We start from the raw sequence: 14,369 nt of genomic DNA on the forward strand, positions 1-14,369 counted from the left end.
AGTTCTTAAGTTCAAACTTACCTAGTTACAGTATATTGTAAGTCCCTGTTTACTAAGTGGAGATGTATGCATCATTAAATTAAAATGAATTAGCCAACCCACCCAGTAACTGCCAGGTGGTACTGTTGTGCAGCTAACTGAGCTAACTGACAAAACTAACATTTGCTTGCTCATAAATGAATATATGGTAGAGGTAATGGGGATATGGTCGACCTGACACAAGATTTTAGATTATATTCCAACTACGCAACGCTATGCCAATAATAATGACCAAATAACATTAGTTAGGTTAGCATGATCGGATATTTCCCTATTAGGATAAATTGTATGAATCCCACTAACATTTAAACACTTTTTCCTCCACGTGTGCATGAATAAGTTTGAAGAAAGTCATACCTACTTTTGCAAAGGATGAGAAGTTAAGTTTGATACAGTATGTTACGCCTTGTGGCGCTACATTGACTTCAATTTTACATTGCTTTTGATCGGGCAGAGCAACTGATGTTTCCTAGCAACTGATTTACACATTACTAAAGTCTTTACTAGATGTTCCCTAAGTATTAATGCTGCATCCAGATTCAGTGAATCAATAGCTAGCAGTATAAGAACTTTGGAACTTTACACCACATTTAGAAATGTGTTTACAAATTGCTGCCGCAACCCAAAACTTTGGAGGACCAAGAAAGTTCAAAACTGGTGGGCCATGTGGCTGCCAGTTTACCATATTCACATGGCGGCCATTTTTACTCACGCTCAGGGTGTGAAGCTCAAATGCTGTATCTTGTCGTACTGCTGTGTTCCAGGTTTTAAGTATATATATATTGTAGGGGATCCGTCAAAACGTTATAATTTGACCGCTTCCCGATTGATCAGAAACTGAAAAGACAATAGATAGTGAAAATCCAGAGGGACATTTAGCCATATTTCAAGGTAAAACAACATATTTTACTATCTACCGGTTGACAACAGCCAACGTTAGTCAAGGAAAAGGGCTTTGAGATTGTGTCTCCAATGCAGCACCCAGAGCTGGTGCCATCATGGAGGTCCACTGAGGAGCAGGCTGGACATGTAAAAGAGGTACAGAAGGGGTAGGGGAGATCAGGGACAGTTGTAGCAGTTGAATTCCTCCAATTAGAAACAAGCTAGAGTGATTGCACTCTCTCTGCACATGCTCAGTTAGATTGTGTTCTTGCTTACCAAAAAAACCCAGCCACATTTGAAACTCCCCGAGAAAGTTACCAGCAAAAGCGGGGGTTTCTTTCAGATGTATTTTTTGAATACTGTCCTGAGATCAAATGTCTAGGAATCCACACAAGTATCATTAGGATCACTGTTTTGTAAGCTAAAAATAGAAATGACTTACGTGTCAAACAGGCTGTCAGGCTAGTTCACATGAGGTGAAAACATGGCTGGTGATGCTGGGACAGTTGTAACGCCTTGTTACAGCCGTCCCCGAACCAAGTACTTTGATTTATATTTTAAAAACCTAAAGGCCTACATAAACTAGTCCCACTTCCTTTGCTGGAGAGGGATTGAGATATAAGATAAATAAAACAGGGCAAATCAGTCGGGGGGAGTGCCATATGACCCTGTACCGTTTTCACAAAAAGAGGCAGAGGCTTGAGGAGCAGGGATCCAAATCACTTCCCAGAGTAGGGTACTGGACCCCCAAGAGGGTTTTCTCACAGGAAATCCTTCTGAGAAACTACATGACGCAAGCAGCTGATTTGTACTATGGGCTATATGTAGATTTATTATGTATTCAACTAATTCACAACTAATTCTATTTAGGCACAGAAGATTGCCTATGATCTACGAAAGGCCAACAACTGAAAGTACTCTGAAACCAGGTCAGAGAAAGGGGTGGCTGGAGCTGACTGGTTTTTGAAAATGTACCCTACCCTTTTCATTCAAAGCCCTCAGGCTACCAGCCTCTTGCGGGCTACAAGCGTCAATGAAACAAATGTCAACATGTTTTTTTTTTTGTCCTGACCACACACAAATCTGCTGCTCAAGACATCTGGAATACGAGACAGGACTCACCACGGTCCAAAATCCTGAAACGGATGGAATCCAGAAAGAGAGTCAAACAAGTCGCGCAGTAACGTCTGCGGAACAGGGTTCTCTCATCACACTTGCATGTGCTGTAAGTGCCTTGGGGAATTCCATGCCACCATCTCTCGTACTCCCCTGCAAAAAGTTCCAGCCTTTCTTTACCAGCTATGGTCCTCCTGTGTTAGGTCTGGGTGGACGCAAGGGGAAGACTTTTTGGTCTTCTTCAAGCACTTCCAGACTCACAACAAGTCCTCACTGGAGTCAAAAGTGCTGCTAATTCTGGACAATCATTTCTCCCACGTTTCTGTGGAGGGGATTGATTTTTGCAGTACCCATGGCGTCATGTTCCTCTCATCCCCTCCACACTGTTCCCATAAGCTGCAGCCCTTAGATCGCAGTGTATACGGGCCACTGAAGAGGCTCCTCTCAGTCCGCCCACTGCCATCAGTGACACCAGAGGTTCCACCTTCCACTGCAGCTGCAGTTCCAACGCCCACTGTGGCAATGGTGGCATCCTCCCCTGTCACACCATGCATGGTGCCTGAGCCTAAGCGACCATCCTCTGCTATGGATATGCCTTTTTCACCTGTGCCCATCTGTCAGAAGAGAAACTGCTCTCTTTACAGATGCGCCCATGAAGACACAACTGGAGGCTGAGAAAAGCAGGTCTAAAGCTAAGAGAAAAATACATTTCAGTGACAAACAGCAAACAAACCCAAACCTCGGGACTCATCTGATGAAGATGAATTCTGCATTGTGTGCCTGGAGAGCTCCTCCAGGTTAAGGGAGTCAGACTCACGATGATTCCATCAATGTGGACTACCCACTCCCCCTATTGCCATTATACAATGCAGGATTGCACAATGAAATGCAGTTGTAGCCCCCCTCCACGCCACGCACACAGAAAATGTTTCAACAAATATTCAATTCAATTACGTTTTGTCAGTGAGGTGTGTGTGTGTGTGTGTGTGTGTGTGTGTGTGTGAGCGGACGACACGCTTGTTAAGAGAATACAGCATACAACTTCACCAAGTGCGGCAGCCATATGGAGTTGACTGTGAATTCGCGTGTACATGTATTTTATATACTTTTCATTGTTATTTATGTGTGATGATTTATGCATTTCTGTTTTCTTTTGTATGAGTGTATTGAGCCGTAGCTACTTGATGCTTGTTCGAAAGATTTGTGTTTTGCATCCGATTATTGAAATAAGAAACAGAAGCACACATGAATTGGTGATAGCACGCTGGAAAGATTGCCACTAAAGGTTTGATTCAGGACGGATTGGCACGCATTTGTAACTTAAATCATAAAGAACTATCTTTGTGCATTTGCGGTGGATGAAGAAGACAACATCATGGTCTCATGTGGGCCCATTATGTGCCTGTCATGGTGCAAGTCGAGGGACGGATCCCTCCTGTGGCTTCTATCCTTAAGAGCGAAAACCACTTGTTTGGGGGCTTTTTAAAACTGTTGCAAAAAAGTGAAAATCCCAAAACTTCCAGCATCACACAGCAGTTAGCCGGGCCTCAGTCTCTTTCCCCCTCTCCACTCAGAGGGATATTTGTTTGTTGTGAATCAAACTCCGTGTGTGTGTGTGTGTGTGTGTGTGTGTGTGTGTGTGTGTGTGTGTGCATTTAGAGCAGTCTAATACAAGAGGAAATGGGTCACAGCTCCTCAGGGGAACCACTCTGGTAGCTTGAACTTCCTCTTCATCATACATGTTTAATGATGGATTGTAACATGTTTAAAGGCAGCGGCCCAGCCACAAAGGAAAAAACCCAACATACATGTAAACACTCAATAACACACTAACACACACACACACACACACACATAGGAGGAGAGAAATACATGCACAAACATGCCTACTGTACTGTATGTACACTATAGATCATATATGCATGAGAAATATAATCCAGTAGCCTACATGCTCTGATATGTATATGCACGCCATCCTCTAATAACACCAAAACCACACACACACACACACACACACACACTGTACTGAACATTTTATTACAGTGGAGTGGAGATGACTGGTTTTGTGGAATCCTCCCTAAAGGAAATAACTCACATTTCCTGGTGTTAAGGGGCCGTCCCTGTTGTGGTATCCCTGTAATAATCCTACTGTTTTCCTGTGGATTTTTGCAGTGAAATATTTATACTGTCCAAAAATGCAATGCCATGTCTTCTCGTACAGATGGAGCCCTTTTAAAGTTTCAATGTGCGCAAGAACGTTCTGTCCGGCTGGTTTCTTTTCGGCAAACCCGATCAGAGCACTGTCTCTGATGCCAATAATGAAGAGACCCCAGCCCGCTGCTTCAGGCTGGGAGTCTAAAACAACTGGACTAGATCGCTGGTCTTCTTTGTTTTGCTCGACCCGTGCTTGCAAAGTGCTGGGAGCGATGGGGAATGTCGGGTGGGGCTTTTTCTCTCCAGCCTGCCAGAGTAAAAGAGAAACCAAACCAACGCTCTGTTGGATGGAGGATGACGGGTGCTGTGGTGGACACACACACACACACACACACATGCTGCAGCCTATAGGTCTGAAACACTTTGTAGATTCTGCTGGTGCTAATGGATGCAAGCAACAAGTCCACAGACCTCAGTCTTCTCACTTTTAATGAACATAGTGGAATACAGTGTGGTGTGTGTGTGTGTGTGTGTGTGTGTGTGTTCATGCTACTTTTTATTTGCAGAAAAAGCCGGGTTTTCTCTCCTTTTCCGACACTGACCACTAAGGGACAAAGACAAATCAGCTTTCAATGTGTGCACACAGCCCCTTTAATGTGAGGATCCCTTAAGATGCAATGCCTCGAAGCCAGAGGATAGATTGCATGAGGAGTATAAACAGCATTTAGTGCATGAATTTGATCTGATCTTAATCCCAGCCTGGAAACTTTAAGAGAAGCTGTGCATGAAAGGCAACTTGTCTGCATGAGATTAAAGTCTTCTAAAGATTCTAAGGATTCTGATGGTTTCTGAGGCAGCTGCAGGTTGCCCGGCCTCTAACAAAACTCCGGTCTACTTTTAAACTTTGAAGAGAAAGAAGATTGCGGAGCCTGACCTGAGTCCGTGTAACGCGGTCTGGCCAAGTCCCTGAAGTAGTAAATGAAGTCCAGGCAGCTGTCGTCCTGCACCTCTCCCTTGGAGCACAGGTCGGAGAGCAGCTCGAGCGCCTTTCGACAAATCTCATCCTCTCTTTCTGCAGGCATTGCCCTCCAGCATCCTTCTGACTGGTCGGCCACTCCGGCTGATCCTCCACCAGCTCTCCCTCTCCCTCTCTCTGTCTCTCTCTCTCTCACACACACACTCACACACACACACACACACACACACACACACACACACTCACTCACTCACTCACACCCTCGACCGGCGCAAAGACGCACGAGAAGCACCGCGGCTACACCCCTGGATAGTTCCGTTGCGCTCGACGCATCCGCGAAATCCGGCGAAATCCGAATTTCCCGGAGTTGAGAGTGGGGGGGGGGGGGGGTGATGAGTGAGAGCTGGAGGTTTCGGCTGAGAGGGGAGAAGTTTTCATCGGTTTGGAAGAATCCCCCTCCGCATGGTTTTGTTGCTCAGCAATGAAATAACGGCTCCCATCCAGCGCGCACGCAGCTCCCGCTCTTCTCCTCCTCCTCTTTGTTCCTCTCCTTCACTTCTTTCCTTTCTGTCTGTCTGCCTGTCTGTCTGCCTGCCTGCCTGTCTGCCTCCTCCTCTCTCTCCTGTCCGCTGCTGAATCACTACTGAGACTCCAGGCTTCAGCAGCAGCAGCAGCAGCAGTCCAGGTCCTTGAATGAATGCTCGGCTTTCACTGCGCTCAATTATTCCTCAGTGCACTGGGATGCGGAGAGACAGAGAGGAAGCTCTGCCTCCATCAACCCCCCCCCCCCCCCCCCCCCTCCTCCACCACCACCATCACCATCGAGCAGCCTTCCCACCTCACAGATAAGTCTTCTGAGGAAAACCCTCCAGAGACTTTTGTGTACCTCACCTCTGCAAATGTCAAGAACCCCCCCCCCACACACACACACACACACTGTTCACTCCCTTTCTCTTTAGTCTAATGAGTAAAGTCAGATTCCTCTCACCAGGTAAACACATGAGTAATGAACTAATATCCCCATGTGCTCCTGGGTAGCAGCTGCTTAAACGGGGTGAGGGGCCCCGAACACCTGAGAGGGCCCACACGCACGAGCCTGACCTTTACTGATGGCGGTAATGAAGGGCGAGAACGGCAGATAAATGTCACATTAAAGCCCCGGCGAAGGAGCTAATAAAGGCCTGCCTGCCTCAGTCTCTTTCTGTGTGTGTGTTGTGGAGCTTTAGTGCATCAACAAATATCTCCGAGCAATATAAAAATAACTTGACTGTGATCCGTTGGCAGTGTTTCAGCTGCATATACATGAGGCTGAAACTGATGTCAAAATAAGTGCAAGGGGGTCCTACTGCACCAGAACCAATGGGAAAGGAGTAGGGTGGTGAGGCCGGTTACATTTTCACCTCTAAAAAGTTAACGTCACGGCTGCTGCCTCTGGGGGCAACGGCCGTGATGTGAAGCTGCACTAATCAGTGCTTACATACAAAGCGATTGCTCACGCGGTAATGTGCAACATGACAGGGGTCGCTAGTAGCGACAAAACCCACAGAGAACTATCTGCAGTTCTCCCGTAATAGCTACAGAGCTTCTTTCATCTCATGAAGATTAACCTCTTTGATTCGCTCTCAGCCCTCGTCGACGCCGCTTTGGTTTCCCCGCCAAAAAAGCCCCGCAAAGACGCTGCGGCTGTCAAAGCAACGTCGTGGTAGCATTTAGCAGACAAACAGCCAAAGAGTTGGTCGTGAGCAATGAGATGATGATGGATAACGAGAGCCTCGTCACGTTATGATGACACCTTCCGTTATTGCTACATAAGCAATCCCGGAGCCACAATCTCCATCTGACCGGCTAGCATCTGACGGCGATTTGGCCTCTGGGGGGGGCGACAGCCAGTGTTTTGGGGCTTCGGCTGGATGACAGATATCCGGGCCAAGACTTCCTCTTCCGTGCATTGGTCATCGTTACATTGTTTTCTCGGAGCCCATCGGCTGTCGTCTGACGCCAACTTGACTGCAGATCAAATTAAAAAGAAAAAAAAAAAAGCTAATGGAAAGCTAATCTCTAGGATCCCAAGATTGATAAAAAAAAAAAAGAGAAAGCAAAAGCTGTCCTCAAACGATAGCCGATGGGTTCCGAGATTGCATTTCAGCCAGTGCGTTCCACCTCTTTCGCGCCCCACACAGAACCCAGTCATTCATTTCGAGTCATGTTACCGGCCATCTGATGAATGTAGGTCATGTATAGTTATTATAAAAATATAGCGATTGTAGCTGCTTTCAGATCAGCCTGACTCAAGATAAAAGCACAAGTCCAATATGCGATGGAAAGAAAACTTACTGTCAAACAAATGACGAAAAAGAAAAGAGCCGCAGGACCTTTTCTCTGTGTGCACAACTCTGGTTTGATTGAAATGATGACAGTGATTTATTTGACGTGCCTTGGGGTCTATGACCGTTCTCCCAGGAGATTTCCTCTGATTGATTTAATCCAAAAGGGGACCACCGACAGAGGCACATTGTAATGTTCCAGGGTGGGCAGACATGGATCTGTAATACTTTGTAAGTCTTGGGAGTATATTCATTCTAATAGCGTCCCCACGCCCCACTTTTGAAACCGAACCCGCACCCTTGGCCTGACCTGAACTGGATCCAGTTGTCTGGTAATAATAGCATCAGTGGAATGACTTCAGCATTTACCAGCTCTCTTTAGCAGGTCCAGATTCGCCAGAGGAGACGTGATTCATCCACAGCTCCGGATGGAGCTCGCCTTCGCAATGAAACAGAATCATTTCCCTTTTTTCCACCATTTGAAAGGAAATTGCTGTTTTGTTTTCAAAGATCAATTGACGGCTCACGTTAAAAGACAGGACATACCTTTGTCTGGTTCTGGTGATGCTTACATGTCGCTGTGAAGAGGCAACGAGAGTGAGAGGGTGAAACTGCTCCCATACGGCACCACTCAGCCTTTGATTATTTTGCAAACAAACAGGGGGGTCATGTGGAGCTTTTTCAATACTAAATACCTCAGCATGAAGACATATTACTGCCAGCAAACACACACACACAAACACACACACTGACAATGCTAGTGGGATTTGGCCAGGCATGTTGTGCAATAAAACGGCTCCTCCAATCAAGTGATCACTCAAGATGTTATCTGCTCATGAGCCAGGTGATGTAATGCTGTCAGCTCTAGTGGTCAGCAGGTCCAAAATATTAGTACATCATCAAAAAAGCAAGTGCTGTGCATGATGATGTGGAGCTGTTTAAAACCAAGGTCTGTTCAGCAGTTGGATTTGTGTGAGCGTGTGTGTGTGGGAGTGTGTGTGTGTGTGTGTGTGGGAATGTGTGTGTGTGTGTGTGTGTGCGTGTGTGGGAGTGTGTGGGGGTGCCTCTGCCCTTGTGTTTGTTTGCATCTCTGTACACATGTGCATGTTTATTTGTTCATTTCCAAGTGTGTGTGTGTGTGTGTGTGTGTGTGTGTGTGGCTGATAGTCTTTGCATTCAAGTGCCCGCACGGACACATGGGTGCGTCTGTGTGTGTGTATGTGTGTCACCCTGGGGTGTGTCTTTTGGATGTGGGTGAGTTTGGTTTAGCATTGTTTGAGAGGATTCAGCCAGGCTCGGCGCCAGCCCAGCTGCCTCGGAGGAACAGGGGGGCATCTCTTCAGCCTCCACACCGGTTGCTCCGCTCTTAAGCGCTTCGCAGGAAGCAGCATCCACATATAAACTCCTAACGGGGGTTAAAGGGCTAATCGCTATCATTTTCACTATCCTGTGGCTCAAAATGGAAATCATAATATATCCGCTGAGCTCTGTGGGTGTGTTTTGTTTTTTTTCTCCAATGCCACTGGCTTCATGACTTCTTTATGTATGCGGGAGATTTCTAGCTTTCCGCACTTGCATTGAAGGCTGTGGCTTTGAACAAAAAAAAGCCTCCGATCACTGGGATGTCAACAGTCACTGAAGTTGTGGTGAGCCGCAACTGAACTGTAACTGAGGCCAGTGGAATTCATAGGTTACTTAATGCTCCTTTAACGCAAACATGTAGAGGTGTTGTGGCGTCTGTGGCATTACCAGCACCTGATTTCTATATTTGGGCTTACCAGTGTCAGCTGCTGGAGCCCGAAAATGAAAACGAGCCTGTGGACTGTACAAGCGGTGCCTGTGTGACGTTGATTTCCCGGGGGGGCTGGGACAAACCCGATGAAAATGAGCGATTGTCACAGTTTGCTTCCTATGTATTGTGTTTCCTGCTTTATTTTGTTACTTACCCCTCGTTTCTGCCAACTTCACTTCCTGCCTTTGTGTGTTTTCCCGCCTCTGTGATTGTCGGCACCTGCCCTGATCAGTTTCACCTGACCCTCATTGTCCCCACCTTGCTTCTCTATTTAGTCCTTGTGTTTCTCTGTCCTGTGTGTTATTGCTGTGTGTCCCTAGTGTCCCTAGTGTACTTTTTGGACCTTCTTGCTTGCGCCCTGTCGGTTTTGTTTGCCTTTTTTGGACTGCTTTCCTGGTTTTGACCACTGCCTGCCTTGCCGTCCTGTAAGTCTTTGTACCCCTGGTTTTGCAATGAAACCTTTTTACTTGCATCAGTTCTGCCCCTGGGTCTGCATTTGGGTCCTATTCCTCCTGCTCCTTGCTGCCCTGCCCCACCAGCCGTGACAGTGATGGGATTAAGTTTGATTTGCCTGCTGAGACATTTACCGGCTTGATGGGGGTGGATAGAATTGTATTAGTGTTCAAATCATTAAAAAATGACATTTAAAAAAAAAAGGACAAACTCAAACTTTCCACAAATAATGTCCTAGTTCCTCAGTGTCTTTACCGAAGGTCTTTCCCAATTAACGGTCCACAGCTGGGTCAGTGGATTCTGGTGGTGCTGGGAGATGTGCTATTCGCTCTCAGGCGAAGAGTTAGATGAGGCTAGCACCGCCACTCCCATATTTGTCCGTGAAACGTGATGCTACTTAGCCTAGCTTAGCATAAACATTAGCATGTTAGCGGGCAGGAATGGAGGGATCCAAGGACACAATGAAACGTGGTGAGTACAAGGGAACAAGCGTTGCAATGAGTTGCTAAGATAGCCTGAAATGAAAGACTATCGCCGTAGCTGATGGACTGATCTGGCGAAGGACGTGGGAGCGCGGGAGACACTGGGGAACATGCCATGGCTGTGACAGCTCCGCTACGTTCACAAGCTGGTCGCTAACTTTGTCTGTCAGCTGTCTGGGTGCTGGCCAGGTAGTGTGCGGTGGGTTTATCAGAGCTTTGACTGCGTCTGGAAACATCCAGAATAGGTGAGAACGCTCTGATCGTTCTCTGTGGGTTCGTCACAATGTGCAACCCTTTCATTCAATCCGTTGTTCGTATAAAATCTTTGATCAGTGTAGCTTTAAACAATCACAAACAAGGCAGGAACAGTCCTGAAGCCACGTAATCACTGCCAGATGTTTTAAAATTTAAAGACAAAGGAAGAACACAAATCAAATGGAGCATGAACTCGATTTCCCATCAGCAACCACTTAAAGTGATGTAAGGATCACTGGTAATTTCCCCATGGTCAGGGGTCCAAACTGTTCCCAGAGCAGCACTTCTTCGCCCAGATACTTGATGAACACACAAAGCCTCGACACGGATAGGGAGGGTAAACAGTGTGTGTGTGTGAGCGTTTCATATCACCTCCTATAAAGAAAATCAATGAAACACATTTGGGGGCACAACGCGCTGTCCAATCTGCATACTAATTGAATTGAACGGCACTGTAGTCTCAAACACCCCATAGTCCGATCCGTTATACGTCTGCCTACCGTTCGCACACTGAGGGTGGACCTAAACTAGATTTCTCTGTATTTTCTTCTGCATTTGCTTCTTTATTTGCAGATTTTCTTCATTTCCTCTGTTCCTCTGGCATCTGATTTGAGTGCAGGTCAGAGGGAGAGGAGAAAACGGGAGGACGCCACATCCGCCGGGGAAGGGAGGGAGGAGAGAGGGGTGAGGTGGAGAACAGTGAGGTAGTGTTAAGAGGAGGGCAGGAGTCGAGGCGCTCTGTGAACACACAAGTGAGTCTTTTGAAGGCCTTGGCATTTGACTGCAGGATGTGAGATCGGAGGGAGAAGGATGCGAGGGGGGTTAATTTGTTGGTTTTTTTCAAATGGAGATTGAGTAGTCTGAGAGGGACCTAGGACCTTTTCTAAGCGTCCATCAGTCAGGAGCTTTTATCAGAGTCAAACCAAACCTCAGCAAACTCTTCTTTAAAAGCAGCCCTCCTGACACGTTTCTGGGCATGAAATAAAACATTTCAACGGACCTCTAAAGTAAAAGGATTTGTTTTGTCATGGGGCCTTGGTCGCGTAAACCCACTTCTATTATCAATGTGAATTTTGCTATTTGATATCTCCAGCTGACACAAAAGAATAACGATTTCCTACTTCGCTCCACAAATACACTGTTCTCTCTGAGTTGGGGCTGGTTGTAGAGAGGGTGGACGTTTTTTGTTGCACAAACAAAATAGTGTAGCAGTAAAAAAAATAATAATAATACTGTCACTAAAAAGCCCATTAGATATTAGCATATGTTCAGATGGAACAGAACAGTGGAAAAACAACAAAAGCTGAAAGTCAAGGTTTTAAAGGGGCATTCCAGCTGTCAAGTTGCACCATAATGCTGTGACAACAAAAGACAAATGAACAAAATGTTGGTCACTAATGCTGGCTCTTACATTTCCCACAATGCAACTGGATGATGTATTTTCATTAAACCCAGCCTGGTACATTTCCATGCATTTCTAACTCCACGCCTCCAGTGAGTAATGAAGGCTTTCTGTTAGTTTTTGTTTCTTCTTCTTCTTTCTGAGACTCCTCCAGAGCCACAGCTGACACATGACGACTGTTTTTACACACAGAGTGGTCGTCCCCACAAAGGCTGGACAAAGCGGGCAACTGCACGCAGGGCACCAGAGCTACAGGGACCCAGAAAGCTCCAGACCGACTGCGCGTCAACTGGCTAGTTCATTTAAAAATCTGTGACTAGAGCACAGTATTAACCCGCATTATTGCCACAGTATGTTTTGGTAACATATTTTTTTTTTTTTTTTTTTATGGTTTAAGTTTAGGTCCTCACCTCCACCATTGTGATACTTACTCCCTCAAGCTAGTTTCTGAGCTAATGGAAAGCCTGATGTGGTGATCACGACGACGTCGCCTCGACTGCGGTCGGTGAATCGAGGGCCGAGCCTCACCCCGTTTTGCACACAGTTGTGACCGCAGTGGCGTTTTGCAAGGAGACGGGTGCCGGTCATGACGCGCCGCTGCTTCACTCTGAAATGCAGTGATCTCTGCGTTTTTATAAGGCGATGTGAAACCAGACACTGCAAAACTTTCGTCCTGACCCAAAGTGGCTGTTGACATTAGACTGTCTGGCAGACATACTCAACTCACTCAACGGCCTTGCTGTATGCTATATGTGTCTGACTTGAACCAGCCCTTGTAAGCAGTATGACTCACTATCAAACAGTGTGTTTCCCTCGGGTAACAGAGGAAGAGCCAATGAATTTAGAAAAGCTTTTTGAGAAACGGTGTCTGGTTAACATTCACTCTCTTGGGGGGAAACTCGCCCTGCTGTGTAAGAAGAAGTGATGTGCTCTATATTACACTGAGAATTCATGAGAGGAGCAGCATCATTTACTTGGAACAAGCCAAAAAAAAACAACAACAACAAAGAGCTGGGTAGTTGGCATTAGCAGCAGCCATAGCCACTCTGACTGAGCAGGCAACGAACACATGAATACACAACACAAACGTCTTAGCACAGTATCCAGAAAAGAAAAAGATATGGCTGTATGGACACACACACACACACACACACACACACACACACACACACACACACACACACACACACACACACACACACACACACACAACAACAACAACGGCTTTTACACGTTAGACTCTTTTATAAAGAGATGGTTCTCCAAATCCATTTTGTTCTCATTGTGGTTTTTAAATATTTGAGCACGGAGGAAGAAAAGTCTGTTGGAGAGCCATGTAACTTTGATGAGGGGAATCTTTGCGATTCCTCACAATAGCGTCTGCATCGCTAAAGCTTTGAAAGGCTGCATTAGCGAGACAGGGGGTGCGCTCAAAAGGCAGACTGTGTTGCCGTCTATTAAACATTACTTGGCAGGGCCGCTTCTCACAGGAGACTCTGGTGAACCGAGGAGAGCTGCTTGTTGGTTGAAGTTTTTTTTCCTTTTTCATCCTTACATGGGCCTGCTTGTCGACTGTAACAACTCGAGGGCCTAAACAAGCTCCAGCAACGGTTGTGTTGTCGGGCACCTTGACATAAGCATGAAAACGGGCATGCAGAAATGGAGCAGAATGAAGCTTTTAATGAGCGTCTTAGCACTCCTTCTTGTTTTCTCTCTTCTTTTTTTTTTTTTCTGTGTAAAAACCGATAAAAATGCCCTCAGCTATTTAAAAAGAAATGAAATGCAGCTTTGGAACTGCAGTAATTTCAGAACAAACTATAGGAGCCAATATGTAGGATTTTAAAAGAAAGTATTGGCTTTTTAAAATGAGTGAATTGTGTGTGTTGATGATGTTAATGAAAATTTAAAAGAAGTGGGAGCACCAAATCAGACATTTTGGAATGCGCCACATCCTTTTTTTAAGAAAAACTCGTAAAAACATGGCTCCATAGCGCACGAGTGGTCAAAAACTCCACAGGGGACCTCTTTAAACGTTCCACCATGTACTGTGTCTGTCTGCCATTTGCATACAGTGGCTTTATCAAAGCTTTTTATCGCTGAACATGGCTGCTCAACAGGCTGATGTAAACTAGCGGGCCGTAGAACCGAAAACTGAAAGACGCTGAAACCCTCCACAGAGCCGTCACTACGTGCAGCCCCCGTCGCATTACATATAGTCGTTGGATCCATTGTTCAAGTAAAAGTAATTAGAGCAGTTTTTAGCTGTAAATGGAAAAAAAGAAAAAGAATCAACCCCGTGAGAATCTCAAACACATTGTTACTCAGGGGGGAGAGCGAGTGTAACTGCTGGCCTTCACTGGATGAACTGTGTTTTTGAAGTCTCGTCTTGAACTTTTGTCCGGACAATCATCTAAATTACATGAACTTGGCGGGTGTGTACGGTTCTCCTAGAACTTAGCAAAGCCCTTTCAAGACCAAGTGGAATTATGCGCTC

The 14,369-nt window shown here is 45.9% G+C and overlaps 1 protein-coding gene across 1 annotated transcript in view; it reads right to left on the minus strand.

Annotated features, from left to right (window-relative positions):
* syt9b (synaptotagmin IXb) overlaps positions 1–5,273 on the minus strand; it is a 33,674-nt gene extending 28,401 nt beyond the window's left edge. The window contains exon 1 of the mRNA XM_070906966.1: positions 5,126–5,273. Within this exon, the coding sequence (XP_070763067.1) occupies positions 5,126–5,273 (148 nt within the window). The remainder of the gene's footprint in view (positions 1–5,125) is intronic.
* Between the last annotated feature and the right edge of the window lie 9,096 nt (positions 5,274–14,369).

Source organism: Enoplosus armatus, chromosome 6, assembly GCF_043641665.1.
Source record: "Enoplosus armatus isolate fEnoArm2 chromosome 6, fEnoArm2.hap1, whole genome shotgun sequence".
Classification (NCBI taxonomy): Eukaryota; Metazoa; Chordata; class Actinopteri; order Centrarchiformes; family Enoplosidae; genus Enoplosus; species Enoplosus armatus.